This window comes from Leopardus geoffroyi, chromosome C1, assembly GCF_018350155.1.
Source record: "Leopardus geoffroyi isolate Oge1 chromosome C1, O.geoffroyi_Oge1_pat1.0, whole genome shotgun sequence".
Classification (NCBI taxonomy): Eukaryota; Metazoa; Chordata; class Mammalia; order Carnivora; family Felidae; genus Leopardus; species Leopardus geoffroyi.
In genome coordinates, this window is record NC_059328.1 from 30,521,981 (window position 1) to 30,537,873 (window position 15,893).

General features: G+C 45.2%; 1 protein-coding gene across 40 annotated transcripts in view; it reads left to right on the forward strand.

Moving 5' to 3' along the window:
* The window catches only part of MACF1 (microtubule actin crosslinking factor 1), a 336,214-nt gene that overhangs the window by 267,432 nt on the left and 52,889 nt on the right, over nt 1-15,893 (forward strand). The window contains exon 1 of one of the 40 annotated variants that reach the window (XM_045482262.1): nt 4,872-9,902. The exons of the other annotated variants lie outside the window; for them this stretch is intronic. Within the exon in view, the coding sequence (XP_045338218.1) occupies nt 6,120-9,902 (3,783 nt within the window). The 5' untranslated portion in view covers nt 4,872-6,119. Of the gene's footprint in view, nt 1-4,871; nt 9,903-15,893 lie in introns of those variants that run through there. 40 annotated transcript variants of the gene reach the window in all.

A 15,893-nucleotide genomic window follows, 5' to 3' on the forward strand; every position in this document is an offset into this window, starting at 1 on the left:
AGTAGTGCTACGGCATTATCTTATGTTTATTTTCCCCTTAACCTCTACCTTCTATATGGTCAGTTGTGAAGTTCAAATATTCTGCCTCTGTGATTTCTTTCACAGCTCCCTTCCTCATTTTCACAAGTTCAGACCTTTGTTACCTCTTGACTAAACAATAAAGCCCTCCTGATGGCTCTACCTTCAATCTCCTGTATCTACAGTTTATTCTGCACATAGACCAATGCAGTATCATCAGCTACAAGCTCAAATCTTAAGTGCCCAGGTAATCAATACTATGCTACTTTGGACAAATAAGTTTACCACCTCAAGTTTCATTTATAAAAAATTAAGAATTTGTATTTTTAAAATGAGATAATATTAAGTTATTAAATGGCATTTTAATGAGCACCCAGTCCGAAATTCTTAGGAAACTTTCCACACACCACTCAGTAACTTTCATGATCCTCTGATAAGTTTACATAAGTAAATCTCAATGTCATAAATGTTTTCTGAATAAAGCATAAATCCATGCTTGGCATTCAGGGGCCTTGCTGAACTGGCCTTGAGCTACTTACCACTCTTACCTCTCATTTTTCCCTTTCATACACCCTGTACTTAAGCCATGCTTACTGTGAGTTTGCTTCTTTTGGGGTCCCTGCCTCTAGGCTTTCACTTAGAAATCTTGTCTTCACAATCTCTGCATATTCACATCCTAGTGAGTAAATGTGATTCTCTCCATAAAGCTTTACCTGATTCCCCCTGCCTTCCTTTCCTCCACACTTCTGTCTGGTCTTTTCTAACTTGCAGAGCCCCATGCTTTTGTCATTACTACCTCGATGAGTGGCTAAAAGAGAGATTGATACACTGTCTTTTGGGAAGTCTGCAAGCAGGAAAGAGCTTACCAGGGTCATGAGAGTTCCTGCAGAGTGTGTGGAAAGTTTTCTCATGGGTTTGGCAATACATGCGAGCTCACAGAGCCTCAAAATCCTTAGTATCCCATTTAAAACAAGCTTCACATCATGCTTTATTGCTTAATGAGCCACTCTGTAGCCATCTTTGTATTATAAAAACACCTTAGAATGGTAGTTACTGATACCCAACAGGTACAGACTAATACTGTGGAGTTTCCACTTGCCACTAAATAAATGCTCATAAAGTCTAGTGAGCCTAAGATGAAAGGCATTTTGTAGATTTAAAATGTGCAAGATGTAACCAGCCTTCTGTATCCTCCTCTAATCAGAACTAATCCTCTGAGAGAGAGAGGCATATGAAAAGGCACTGAAGAATCTGAGGAAGTATGGATCTGGGGTCTCCAGATTGTCCTAGGAGGCTGGTAGTTTAAGAGTGGAGCAAAGGTGGGCTACCAGGGTGGTTCAGTCCGTTGAGCGACTGACTCCTTCCTGATTTTGGCTCGGGTCATGATCCCAGGATTGAGCCCCACATTGGGCTCCATGTTGAGCGTGAAGTCTGCTTAGGATTCTGTCTACCTCTCTGCCCCTCTCCCCAGCTCGCCCTCTTTCCTCTCTCTCCCTCTCTCTCTCTCTCTCAAAAAAAGAAAAAAAAGACTAGAGCAAAGGCAAAATGCAAGGTTCAAAACTTGGAAAGAGAGCAGTGTTAGGGTGTGAGGAGACTCCACCCAGCTGTCTTTAATTAGGAAGACAGCAGGAAGGGCCAGGATTGTTCTTTCTTCTAAGTTCACTGAAAGAAAACCTGATACCAAATTTCTTTCTTAGGAATTTCAAAATAAGTAGAGAATTCTTTGAACTCTGTAATCAACTAACTGGAAACTAATTTGAAATTTGGCTTCAGCACATATATTTGTGGTTACAGGAGTAGGGGAAGCATCCAAAGAGGTTCTCTGGAGCTCTCTGTTCTTGTCTTTTAAAAAGTTTACACACAGCAAGTGAAATGAACAGATGCTTTTTTTGTTGGAGCTATCAGGGTAACAAGAGGCTGAAAGCTATATCAGGTATTTATTTCAGTCACTGAGATGGCTATTGGCAGAGTTCCACATACCAAAACTAAAGAGAAACTCATGAACAGATAAAAAAAAAAATAAGACATGGAGGAAAGAGCCCTGTGCTTCCTTGTCTTGATTTCTTCCTAAACACATGCTGATGATAAAAAAAGGAGCAAAGCACTCAGCACTCTCTGGCGTCTTTTTTTTTTTTTTTGTAGTTGGGGAGAGAATTGGACAATTTTATGTAATCCTTTCTATAAGAGTGTGTTTGAACTTTGGGGAAATTTATAATAATCTCTAACACTTTAGTCAGAGGGTATAACTTAAGCCAATAAATACCTTAAATTTGAACTTCATAGTTGTTAAAATGCTCTGCTTATTTACATTATAACATGGAGCATTTGATGAGAATAATGAGAATAAGGTAGATAGATAGGTGGGGGGGGGGGGGGGGGGGGGGGATTTAGTAAAGACTGAATTGGTTGGCACCTGACTTGGTGAGGAAACAGGAAAGGAATTTCTGGCCATGAAGTTTGTGATTCCACATCAAGATCATTCTTTATAATGGAATAACCACCCACCCTAGTTGAGAGCCAGAATTCCTCAGATTCTTCCAACCAGAGGGGCCCTGGCACACTAAACAGTCTGTTACGATATCTGAACACTTAAGTGAGTGTATTTGGCCAGGGAGACTTGCTAGTGAAACTGATCTTGCCTTCCCTGGGTTTTTCCAGTTGTACTGAATAATTAACAGAAAAATTAAGACCCAGATTCCCTGAAATGTTAAGTATCAGATCTGTAAGCTGATCAAACCTTAGAATCACAGTGTGTCATAATTAGAAAGGACCTTAAAATTCATCCTGAACAAACTGATAGAGGATTTGTAAATCTGTTTCCCTTAAATCCTTGCCAAGTGATTGCTTGAATTTCTGCTCAAATACCTCCAGGGTCAGGAAAGTCCTCACTTTAGCAGACACTCTATTCTTTGAATAGCTGTGAGAAAGCTTTTTGTTGGTTCAAAATCTGCCCTTGGATCTTAGTGTGCCAATTTAAGGAGACATCCAAAACAAGCCTCCTTCCTCCCACATCCCAGCCCTCAGATATTTCACACTGATCATATTGCCTGGAACCTTCTCTAGGCCATCCATTCTTGGTTCTTTCTACTGTTTGTAGAAAGAGGACAAGGTTTCTAGTGTCTTGTAGTATAGGGCCAGGAAGACTCAGGATTCTAGGGCAGCTTTAAAACTTTTAAAACTAAAGTAAAAGTTAGGCTATCAAGACACAATCTAGTCTACAGTTTACAGATAGGGAGATAGTCTTTTGGATTTGAGAGGGCAGAATTGATCAGCAGCCTCTTTTAAAATGAGAAATGAAGTGTAACACATTTTGCCAGTGAACGGTCTATTTTAGTTGCTTAATTTTTTTTTTTTTTTTAAGTAGCCTCACTCCCAACATAAGGCTTAAACTCACGACCCTGAGATCAAGAGCCGCATGACTGTTCTACCGATTGAGCCAGGCAGGCGCCCCTTTAGTTGCTTAATTCTGATCACAGGCTTCAGCCCACACCTCATTTTTGCCAAGGACCTCTCTGGCTCCCTGAGTTAAGCCTAAGGCTCAGCTCAGGGTTTCACTGCCAGATCTCCACATGCCAACTATTGGCTTCACTCATTGTTTGTGTAAAGGATAGAAATAACTTTTCCATAAGTTTTACCATCTATATTGACCACATGGTTCAACAGAGATTCAGAAATTTTAATAGACTTTGTTGTTTTTCCTTCATAAAATAAGAAAATGACCATCACAAAGGGAGCAGAGTATTGTACTCCTTGAGAAATGCAGCTGTCTCTGTTGGACAGTTTCCTGGGTTGCCCTTTGTACTTAACTGGTTTAACAGTCACCAGGTGATCAGATGGCTTTTGTAAAAGCCAAAAAGCTGTGGACAGGATTGTGGGCCACCTTTCTCTCGTATTTTCCGTTTTGAGACTTGAAATACAGACGCATGCCTTTGAGCTGGCCCCAGGGAGGCTCAGGTTTCCTTGGATGTGCGCCGCAATAAATGAGCCCAGGTGTTAGGGCGTGGGTCTCTGCTGCCGGCATCTCCACCGCCCCACCTCTGCCCTCCTTCCTCAGTCTTTGCCACCTCTCATGTCTGCGGGCAGATAAATTCTGGTGGGAGGATGGACCAAGACCTGATGTACAGGAGAAGGAAAGAGAAGGTGCCTAGAGTTCATCCAATAACTTGGCCTCTGGGCCTAAGAGAATACGTTCGGACACCCAGAAAGTACCGGGTTTAAGGCCAGAGTGTTGTTGGGCCCTGCAGGGGCGCGCTAAAGGTGACATTGGAGGGACTAGGACAGCCTTTGGTGATAGAGCTGGAGCCGAGAGCGATGCGTGCCGCCCGCCGCAGCCGGCACGACCCCGCGGGCAGATGGGGCCCCGAGTGGCCCCTGCCAGAACCCGCTGGCTGGGGGAGGCGGGGCGTCCCTTCTAGGTTCGCTCGCCCTTGGGCTGGGCTCGGAGCCCGGCGGGTCCGGACGCGGCGGGGGTGGCAGGGGGGTCGGGCCAGCGGGTGGAGGGCGGGGCTTTCCTTTGTCAGGGGATTTGCGCTGCGCCGCCGAGCCTCGCGCGGGTGCCGCCCCCCTCCTCTCGCCCTCTCGGGGGGGCGGGGCTCTCCCTCGGGCCCTGGGGCGCGGTGGGCGTGGGCTTGGTGAGCCGAGCGGCTGGCGCCGGGCCTCCCAGGCCCTGAACCACGCGGAAACCCCGCCCCCGCCGCCTCGGCCTCCAATCCTCTCCGCCGCACCCTCCTCCTCCGCTCGGGTCGCTCCTTTTCCCTGCCCCCGCCGCGGCTCCGCCTCCGCCCTCCTCCCCTTGGCTCTCCGCGTCGCGCTCCCGGGCTTCCAGGGGGGCTGCCCGGGCGGGGCGGCGCGGCGCGGCGGCGCGGGGAAGGGGGAGGAGAGCCGCTCGCCAGGCCAGCACTTGCAGCGAGCGGCGGGTGAGCGGGCCGCGCGGCGAGGGGGAGGAGGGCTCGCCCCCGCCCGGCCCGAGCGGAGCCTTTTGTTCCCAGCCAGAAGTTTTGCATGCCGGGACCGTGACAGCTGCGGGCGGGGAGAACGGCGGGGCCGCGGGGCCGGCGGTGGCGGAGAATAGAGGCGGCTGCTTGACATGCAGCCCACGGCGCGGCGGCTGCGGGCCGGGGACTGGCGGCGGCGGGGGAGGCGGCGCCCACAGCACGCGGGACTCAGCTGCCGGAGGGACAAACTAACTTCCTGAGCGCGGGACTGGAGGCCGGCGCGGCCCGGAGCCACCTGCCAGCCTGCGGTGAGGCAACCCTGGCCCTCAGGGCGCGCGGCATGGCGCGGGGGAGCGGGCCGCGCTGAGAGAGCCCTTCGACCGGCCCTCGGCCGCCGCTGCAGCCTGCCGGCCTTTCAAAGGCCCGGCGCCGGGCTCCACTCGCCTTGTTTTGCGGCCACAGCGCAGGGCTGTTCTGGGAGCCACAACAATGCCATGATGTTTTGGAGACAGGAAGCCCCAAGCTGGCCCCGAATGAAGGACTTCCTGTGTTTAAAGTTGCAGGAATATCCGCCGACCAGCCCAGTTCAAATGCAAACACCCGAACTAGGGAGGACGAATGGCTAATTCAGACCAGCTGGACTCTCCAGGACTGGAACTGAGGATAAAATGAAAGGAATTCTTAGGAGCTTGGGCCATACTTGAAGACTGGGAAGGCTGTGCCATTGTTACTAAGGGACACAGTCGGTATAAAGCTTCTAACTCTGGGTGAGAAGTGAGTGGAACTAGGTATTGAATAAGACTGGGCAATATCAAATGATTTTTTTTTTTTTTTTTTTTTTTTTTTTACTGACTGAATTAGAGCGGTGCTCTTAAAAACACACACAAGAGAAGCCATACAAGGAATTATTTTATATTTGTTGATTAAATTATACTGCTTATCTGTCTGCAACTATGAGGCTGTTAGTCTGTGAGGGAAAAACTGTTCCTCTTAGAAGCTCCCAGAATGGTTTCAGAGTTGGACTTGCAGGCGTTTTTGGAGGGCAGATCCAGTTGGTGGTCCTGGGTTGTGAACTGGTAAAAGGATTTTTAACTTCTGCAGAATGCATTTTTGGGTAACCTGTGAAAAACTTTTAAAAGATTGATGTTTCATCTTGATTGAAAAAGTATGGGTAAGCCACTCAGCAGGCCAGACTGTTTAAGGCAGAACCCCACCTGCCTGGGGAAAGGAGAGGAAGAGGATGGCTATATAGAGGATTGTTATGTTCCACAGAGATCTATATATGATACAATGAGAATAAATGAACAAATTGACCAGGGGTCAAAGCTTAATCAGACTTCAAAAAGCACCATGGAAAAGATGGAAGGAAGTACTATATCCAGTAATGGTACCTTAGGAGCAGCATCTAATGTTTTTGAATCGAGAGCACCAGAAGGCAAAAAGCTGGATGAGAGAATAATATTTGATGCACTAAAGTTAACCAGTGATGTGCAGAAGTCAGCACCTGTTCCACCCAGAAGGCGACCAAATGCAGAACGCAAAGATAATGTTAACAGGAGATCTTGGAAGTCTTTCATGCCACCCAATTTCCCAGAATTTGCAGAAAGGATGGAAGCTTCTCTCAGTGAGGTTTCAGAAGCCGGTGCTTCAAATCCTTCCTTGCAAGAGAAGAAGGAATCCAGTTCTGCATTGACAGAAAGTTCTGGTCATTTGGACAACAGGGAACCTCAGTCAGAGTCAGTGACTCTGGAACATGTGTCCAAATCCATAGATATTCCAGAAGTGCAGGATTTGAAAAACTTAAGTGGAGAGTGCCAAGACTTCAGATTGCAGCCGCCCAGTGAGCACTCTCCCCGTGAATTCCAGCCTCTAGAACCAGAAGCTGCAGCAGCAAGTGGTAACACAGATGTAATGCAGGAACACAGATTCTCAAGTGCAACCTGGCCCAGAGCCATGAAAAGTTTAGCTAAGGGAGGCTTCATTGAGAAGCAGCACCCCCTTGGGGACACAGCTTGCACTGTGGAAATGCCACCTCTTTCCCCTTGCCTGAGTGAGGAGCTGTTGGATCCAGAATTGCATTTTCTCATAACTCCCAGCCTGAGAGAGAAAACAGAGTCTGAGCTAAAGTTTGAGGAGGATGAGCGATGGATAATGATGGAAGCTGAGGAGGAGTGGGAGGAAGAGAAACTGTCAGAGAGAGGAAAGACTTTTCTAATGGCAGATGAGAAAAAGAACAGCCTGGCAGATATTTTTGAAGAAAAAGAACAAGCAAACACTGTAGCAGTGGCAGAGGATGGAGCGGATTGTTCAGCTGCTGTCATAAGGACTTTTGACCACCTAGCTCTCAGTCAGGTTTGCTCTGATGACCTACAGCCGGCTAAGAAACATTTGGCTTCTGTTCTCAAGGATACACCTCTTGATTACAGTTGTGTTTTCACAGGTGAGAGTGCTGTAGGTGAGCTGACAAATAGAACTGCTCAGGGGCTGGAGGGTCTTGTTTCTGATTTAGAATATACTGTTGGTCCTATTGATTCAGAGCAGCTCTCTGACACAGATTCAGTGCAGATGTTTCTTGAACTTGAAAAAGAGTGTTTATGTGAAGAAGGAGTAACTCCTCTAGTTGAACTGGAGAAGCAAGCCTCTTCTGAAGGGCTGGCCCCATCCCAGGATGCAGAAAATTCACTTGTAATTAGTCATTTTCCAGGGACTGACTTAGAAGAGGAACACATAGGCCTTTTAAATGTAAGGGTGAAAGACTCTGATACTGGATTGGATTGTGAATATTTTAATGCCCTGGATTCTTCTCAGGTGCCTAATGCTGTGGAACTTACTGCCCACTCTGATACCGTGGGAGACACTTCCACTGTTAGTGAGGAGGAGCATGACAAAGTGCCTTCTAGCCCCAAGACTGCAGGGGAATTTAAGTTCAGAAACCCAGGAGATCTGGAGTCTCTGGGAAAGCTGGACCCAGGAGGATTGCCCAACTCTGATCATAGGGCTTCTCATCCAGAAGACTTACTAGGCTTTGTAGCTGAGCTGGCCAAAGAAAATGGCAATCTGTCCCAGGTAGACTGCGGTCACACTGAGGGGAATTTTGAGGAGTGTGTTGAGAGGGTCCCCCTCAGTTGTGCTTTTAGCTATGAACTAACAGATGTTACCTCAGTATCTGAAGTAGAGGTGTTATCGCATGATTCATATTTACGAACAGATGAGATTCATTTGGAAAGTGAAAAAGGAGCTATTAATCAAGAAAGTAACAATCTGGCTTCCTTGGGAACCGTGGACCCTTATGAATTGTCCAAGGAGAAAGTTTGGGATGAGGATGGTGAGGTGCAAGAGCTGGGTAATGAAGCCAAGCTTTCAGAGGACCAAGCCCCAGCACATTTTCACAGAGCCTTCACAGGGCAGATCTTCCAAGCTCTCCAGAGGAAGTGCACAGAGTCAGATGGTCCGAATCTGCCCCTGCTGGTTGAAGGACCAAGACCTAGCAGAGATGGCTTGGAAACTGTGAATGAGACAAAGCCCAAGCTGACTGTGGCATCATCAGAGGGAGGGGAGACAGAAATGAGAGATTCAGACTCACTGCTAAATCTCTTTCTAGAGGAGCAAATTACCAAGGTTAGTAGTACTGAACCAGTTTTGGAGGGATGGACACCCATCCCACAGAAGCCTGTCACCGCTGCCTCAGTGCCCACTGCAGAAGATGGTGCCCTAGATGCTGCAGCGCTCCTCCCAGAGGCAGACATCCCAGCTGCTGCAGCGCCTGCCCCACAGGTGGACACACCAGTTGATTCAGTGGCCACCACAGAGGCACATGTCCCAGTTGTTTCAGTGGCCACCACAGAGGAGGACATCCTGGCTGCTCCCCCAGCCGTTGCAGTGGCTACCACGAGAGATGATATTCCAGAGGGATCTGTCACCCCAGCTTCTGCAGTGCCTGCTCCAGAGGAGCTTATTAACCCAGCTGATCGAGTGCCCACCTCGGAGGAGCCTGCCACCCCTGCTGTTAGAGTGACCACCCCAGAGGCGCCCGCAGCCCCAGCTGATAGAGTGCCCACCCCGGAGGAGCCTACAGCCCCAGCTGATAGAGTGCCCACCACGGAGGAGCCTGCTGCTCCAGCTGATAGAGTGCCTGCCCTGGGGGATTCTGCCATCTCAGCTGCTGCAGTGTCCACCCTGGAGGAGCCTGCAGCCCCAGCTGCTGCAGTGCCCACCCCAGAGGAGCCTGCCACTCCAGCTGCTGCAGTGCCCACCCCAGAGGGGCCTGCCACTCCAGCTGCTGCAGTGCCCACCCCGGAGGAGCCTGCAGGCCCAGCTGATAGAGTGCCCACCCTGGAAGACCCTGCAGCCCCAGCTGCTGCAGTGCCCACCCCAGAGGAGCCTGCCACTCCAGCTGCTGCAGTGCCCACGCCAGAGGAACCTGCAGCCCCAGATGATAGAGTGCCCACCCCGGAGGAGCCTGCAGCCCCAGCTGCTGCAGTACCCACCCTGGAGGAGCCTGCAGCCCCAACTGATAGAGTGCCCACCCCAGAGGAGCCTGCAGCCCCAGATGATAGAGTGCCCACCCCGGAGGAGCCTACAGCCCCAGCTGATAGAGTGCCCACCCCGGAGGAGCCTGCAGCCCCAGCTGACAGAGTGCCCACCCCAGAGGAGCCTACAGCCCCAGCTGATAGAGTGCCCACCCCGGAGGAGCCTGCAGCCCCAGCTACTGCACTGCCTGCTATGGAGGAAATGTTCCTTGCTGGTGCACCCCTCCTGGGAGATACTGCCCACACTGATTCTGTGCCTATCTCAGAAGAAGGAACTCCTGTTCTAGAAGAGGCTTCCCCTGCTAGAATGTGGATTAAGGGGGACCTTGAGTCCTCAGGATTTGAAATAAAAGAGGTGACTGGCACAGTGCTGCATGGGAAAGTGCCTCTGGCTGCAACTGATGAATTAAATTCAAATGAGGTAATTGTTGCTCATTTTGTTGGGAAAGGATCTGGGGAGTAAAGTGAGATGTGCAAGTTCCCTTGGTAGTGATTAGAAAGGGCACAGATAATCCTTTCTTTGGTTCTCTTTGGGGCACTGGACTATTCTGGTCTTTCTGTTGCATTTATGCACAAAATATATCTTACTTTCATTTGGTGAAAAACTTTACAATTTGTATTTATAAACTGAGCCCAATAGTTGGTTTGCATTTTGGAAAAGATTATTAGCTGGAACAGATGATTCTGCTTTTGAAGATTACAGTGACCATGTTCTGTCCTAAATCAAGAGGCTGCTCTTTAATAAGTGATGTCAGCAGTGAGGGAGGAGTGGGGGTGAGGGCTTTGGAGAGACACCTGAGATAGTTAGCCACTTGGCAAATTAGTTAGATGTCCTGAGTCTCTAGTTTGCGCATTTGTTAAGGCAGAACCCTGTGAGGATAACCTGATAACCCGTGGAAATCACTGTTGATATCTTCCCCCTTTCTCTCCCACATAGCTGTGTTGGCTAGTTGAAAGAATTCACCAAAACGGTTTGGGTGAAGGTGGTATCTAGATGTGTGAATAACAGCTTTTTAATACAAATGTGTGTTTCTTAAAGCCAGAATAAGGCATAATAAGGTTTATGAAAAATAGAGGTATTTTACCTATCTTGTCAAACTTTGTGTCCTGAAGCAAGTCACTCTTTTTCCTGGACCTCTTGTTTCCTGATCCATGAAGTGGGCTGAATGTCCTCCTGCATTCTGTCTGAGCTCCATGGTTCTGCAATTCTTAATGTCAGAGAACGGAAATGTGTTAGAAACCACCCGGAACAGTGTTCACATCCTTGAGCACTCCTAGTCAAAGACTTTTAAGATTGGCTGCTTTCTACAGTTCACTGCCCCGGTGTCATTTGGGCAATGGTAAGGAATGAAGGAATTGGAAGTTTCATCTAATCTAATATAGCCAGGGATTACTGAGTACAGAGACAGAGGTGGTTTTGATTTTATACCATCCCTAGGGCCCCAAACCGTGCCTGCCTTGTAATAGGCATTCGCTGTGACAGACTGAATGAATGGGTGAATATCCATCTGAATATCTGTGGATGCTACAAGAAAGATGGGTTCTCACATCCACCCCATTGCAGAGCCTTTCAGGGCAGCTTTGTCGGCTAGAGCACCAGTTAAATCTGCAGCTACCAGCGATGAAAAGTCATTTTGATTGCGGGCCACAAGTGGCCAACTTTGCTACAGATCCCCTGCTTAGCTGAGTGGTGGTGGTGTCCACCTTGGGCTTCACCACCTATTTTGTAAGGTAGCATCCCATCAAGCTTTCAGATTGTTGGACTGATTCCCTTTTCTGAGTTTTACTAAATTCGAAATTGACACTGGGATCCCAATAACTTGTCCAAAGTCACAGGCATTCTTGATTAAACAGAATATTTTTTGTATAAAGCCTACAGCAATAATCAATGAAATACAGGTGTTAAATTTGTAAAGAGCTGATCAAATCTGCCTAAAGGAAAAAAAATCAGAGAAACCCTTAATATCAGTCTCAGATTCTCATCTACAAAATGAGTAAATGGGGCTAGGTAATTTCTGAGGATTTCCTCCAGCTCCAGGGGGGTAATCATTTATGAAATACTGCCTGATACAAACAACAGGAGAAGACAGTGGTAGCCCAGCTGTACAGTTGTCCATCTTTGAAGTATGGTTACTTTATGGAAGCAAGCAAATGCCTGCATTTGTGTACAAAAGAAATCTAAACCATCACCCCAGCCAGGACATTAACCAATAAGAATGTAGAGAGGCTATTTTGAAAACTTTTATTGAAACAAAACAAATATTATAGTGGTAACATGAGCATACAGATTTTTCTGACCAGTGAAATATTATTGAGAGAAAAAGTTTTTCCAAGATGAGAGATGTATGGATTTCATTTCTTCCCAAATGGTTCCTAGAGGCAACTGAACCTGTCATTTTAATATGTAAACACTTAGAACTCAGTAAGTGATCATACCTGAAATGTAGTTTAAACGCTGTGTGTGTGTATGTGTATATACAAATATACACATGTATACATGGTTAAAATAGATATAAACTTTCTAATAGCATTAACAAGAGAGTTCGGTGGAAGAAGCAAAATGCTAGAACTTATTTACTATCCCTATAGTGGAATTCAGACCCACTGAGAGCAGTCTGTGGTTATTTAAACCCTTTTCTCTTTTGCAGACTTCCTTAGTCTTATTTCCAGAGACTGGTTCAATGGAAGAAAAAAAATCTTTGGTATAAAACTAGGGGTTCTATAACATTCAAAATTGCCAAGAAAGTCTTTTACAGCAAAGGTTGGGAAGCCTCACAATCTTAGTTCAATGTTTGAATGCTCAGCTAATCAGCAGAACCTTCCTAAGTTTGTTTGCCTTCCCTAATACCATTTCTATACAAGGATTCCTTCATTCACTGGATAAATATTTATTGTGTACCTACTCTGTGCCAGGTATTGGGGCTCCTGCAGTGAATAGAATTGGCATAGTCCCTCCCCTTGTGGAACTTCTGCTACAGTAATGGAGGCAAATATTGAGCAAAAAGACACAAATACAGGGTTGCCTGGCTGGTTCAGTCAGAAGAGCATGTGACTCTTGATCTCGGGGTGGTGGGTTTGAGCCCCACACTGAGTGTAGAGATTACGGGGGGGGGGGACCTTTAAAAAAAGAGACACAAATATGTAGTTAGAAATCACAGCAAATGTTTTGAATGAAAAATAAAGGCTGTAATACATAATAGGGATGTTTCATTTTGATTGTGTCAGGGAAAGGATTTTAAAACTGAAACCTGAAGGATACCTAGAAATTATTTAGGCAGAGAGTCAGAGGGAAAAATATGCCAGGTAAAGGAAATGGAAGCTGGGAAGACTTTGGGATGTTAGGACTCTAAGAAGGCTAAGTGGCTAGCCCACAGTAAGCAAGGGTTCTGGAAGAGGGCCTTGAAGTAAATCTGGGGAGGTAGGAAGAGGCCAGATGATGCAGGGACTAAGAAGTTTTCAAAAGGATCTATACTTTAAAAGCCATGAGAAGTTGTTGAGAGATTTTAAGTAGGGGAGCGAAAGGATTTCATTTACATTTTTAAAACATTACTCGCAGCTTGAAGATAGAGCAAACCAGTCTGCACAGACAGTAAACATTCTCAACGTTGGGGTTTATAAATCTCAGATTTATTTTGTCTTTTATTAGTTTGTCTTATGATTGGCATGAAATATAGAAAACACTGAATGGTTTTCAAAAACAAATCACTCTGGTTGCTGTATGTGGAGTGCATTATAGGAGATCAAGGACAGTAGAAAGGCCTGCTGGGTTACTGCAGTTGGCCAGATGGCTTGAACTGGAGAGATGTCACTGGATTTGAAGATGGTTGGATACAAAATATATTTGTGTGTGTGTGTGTGTGTGTGTATACATGTATATATGTGTGTGTGTATATATACACACATGTATGTGTGTGTGTGTGTGTATATATACACATATATGTATACATACGTGTGTGTGTGTGTGTGTGTTGGATCTAGAATCAACAAGACCTGATAATGGCTTTTATGTTGAGAAGGAGGGAGAAGGAAAGGGGTGTTTATCAGGGTTAGCTTCTCGATTCTAGTTTGTACAACTGAGCAGATGGGGGCAGTAGTAAATTGTTGATGTAGATAAAAACAGTTTTTAGGGGAGAGGAAAGGGAGAAGTTTTGAGGTACCGTGATTTCATTCATATGCCAGTATTAAAGTACTTGGATGGGCATACACACACACATTTTAGCCAAGCATCATGGTTAATATTTAAAGATGTGGGAATGGATGGAATTGCCAAGAAGAGAGCCCAGAACTGACATCCTTCCCTGATCCCCACACCCATAGACTAACATCTCTCTAGAAGAGAAGGAGGAAGAGAATAAAGGAAATTAAAAAAAAAAAAAAAAAAAAAGGATCAGGCAGGATAAAAACTAGGAGAATGTGGTATTACCAAAGATAAAACTGTTGTAAGAAGTTCTTTGGGAAATTTTCTGTTTTATGTCCCAGTTGCATCTTACACTCTTGCAGTAATTTTTGCTAGTGTTCTGCTCTGGGAAATATCTGCCAGCTCTGGTTGGTTAATAACATGGCACAGCCCCATTGAAATACTGAGGAGTAGGAATTTTAATGCATCTAAAAGCACTGATTTTGCAGAACAGCTTTATTTGGGAGTTGAGAGAAGGGAGCAACTGTTTTTAAATTTACTTTAACATTCTGTTAATTTGTGTTCAAAATAAATAGTATTTATTTAGAGGTACTCTCATAGATTTTTAAAACTCTGGAAAAATATGAAACACCCATTCCCTCTCAAATTAATCCATAGAGTGGAGGTTGAGAAATGGAGGAAGGAATCCCTGATGTTTCCATAGGAAATGTTCATTGACAAAGTAAATGGAATTCCTTAAAAAAGAATTAACTCTATTATATGAAAGAGGTTACTAAGCTATTTCAATATATTTTACTTTTCTATGTCATTTATATGGCTTGTCCAATAGAGCTTCTTGCCAAGATGGAGATACTCTCTATCTGTGTTGCCCAGTACAGTAGGCACTTAGCCACACATGGCTGTTGACCACATGAAATGTGGCTACTGTGGCTGAGGAACTGAATTTTTAGTTAAATAGCATTATGTAGCTGCTGGCTACCATACTGGAAAGCACAGAAAGAATTTAAATGCCACAGTATGAGACAAGACTTGCTTACTGGATAAAAGGGGGCTCTTCAGTGTGGGCTTGACATCTTCCCTCCTTACCTTTTGTTTTCTGCTTTCTTTGCCTTTCCAACCCCCACACCCTATCACCAACCACCATTTTGTTGAACCCAAGCAACTTAAAACATGGGAGTTGTTTTTCCCCCCTCTGCTTTGATTTTTCTGCAGTGAAAAAACATCTTTAGTAGAAAATGGAATCCTAGCGCTTGCCTTTTCTGGGAACCCTGTTGTTGGGGAAACAGTCATTTTTAGCTGAACCGCCTTGTAGTGTTGCCTAACAAAATATGGTGTAATCAAATTATAGTATAAAATGAAGCCCACTGGTAATTACCTTTGTAACCTTCCTTTTTTAGTGTTCCCTGGGGCTTTTCCTCCCTGGTGACTCGCTTATCCAGCCATCATAACCCATTCTTTCAAGAATAAGTTTCCTGCTTCAAGTGTGAACTATAGTCTCATATAGGTCAAAATTAATCTTACCCAAACTTATATCTTTCTTTTACATTTTTGTCCTCTTCCATTTTCTGTCATTCTTTGGCTTTAATTGACTCACCTATCTCACTGAAACTGAAGGAACATTTTATAGAAGAAAAAAAATAGAAATAAATCCACATTGGATCTATGGGGAATGTGTGGAATGTGGCTGATTTTATCCTCTGATAATTGAGAAGAATCTGATCTTAGGGACAATTATTTATTTCATTCTTTTCTTTAATACCATTACAGTGTCAAAGTATTATCTTCTCTTTGTTTCCTTTTAGAACTTTCTAAGTCATAATGGATCTTATTAACTGCAGGAGAGAGAAACATGCATTGTTTGTTACACTTATTCACATTGTTTTAAAATTCCATTGTTCAATGGTGAACATGGGTAGACAGTATTATAATTTTAAAAATACTTTCTGTATATCTGCATCTCAGAGTATGAAGTTGGTAAGGACATTTCCCAATATTACTGGCCCGTTTCCCTTTGTAATCTCAGGAATACTGTCTCAAGATTATTAGCAGTGTGTGGTCTGTGGCCCTGGAAAAGAGTGGAATTAAGTGACCACAGGGGGATTAAACTGTGAGGTTGGTGTTTTTCACAACATTAATATGTTTTAATTAATTGAAATATGAGTCCTAGTCAGAGAAGAATGTTGCATATATCAGTGGTCAGTTAAAGGTATTCCCCAAGGTATTTTTAATCTTAAATACTAGTCATTTGATATTACTCTTCTCTTTTAGGATTGA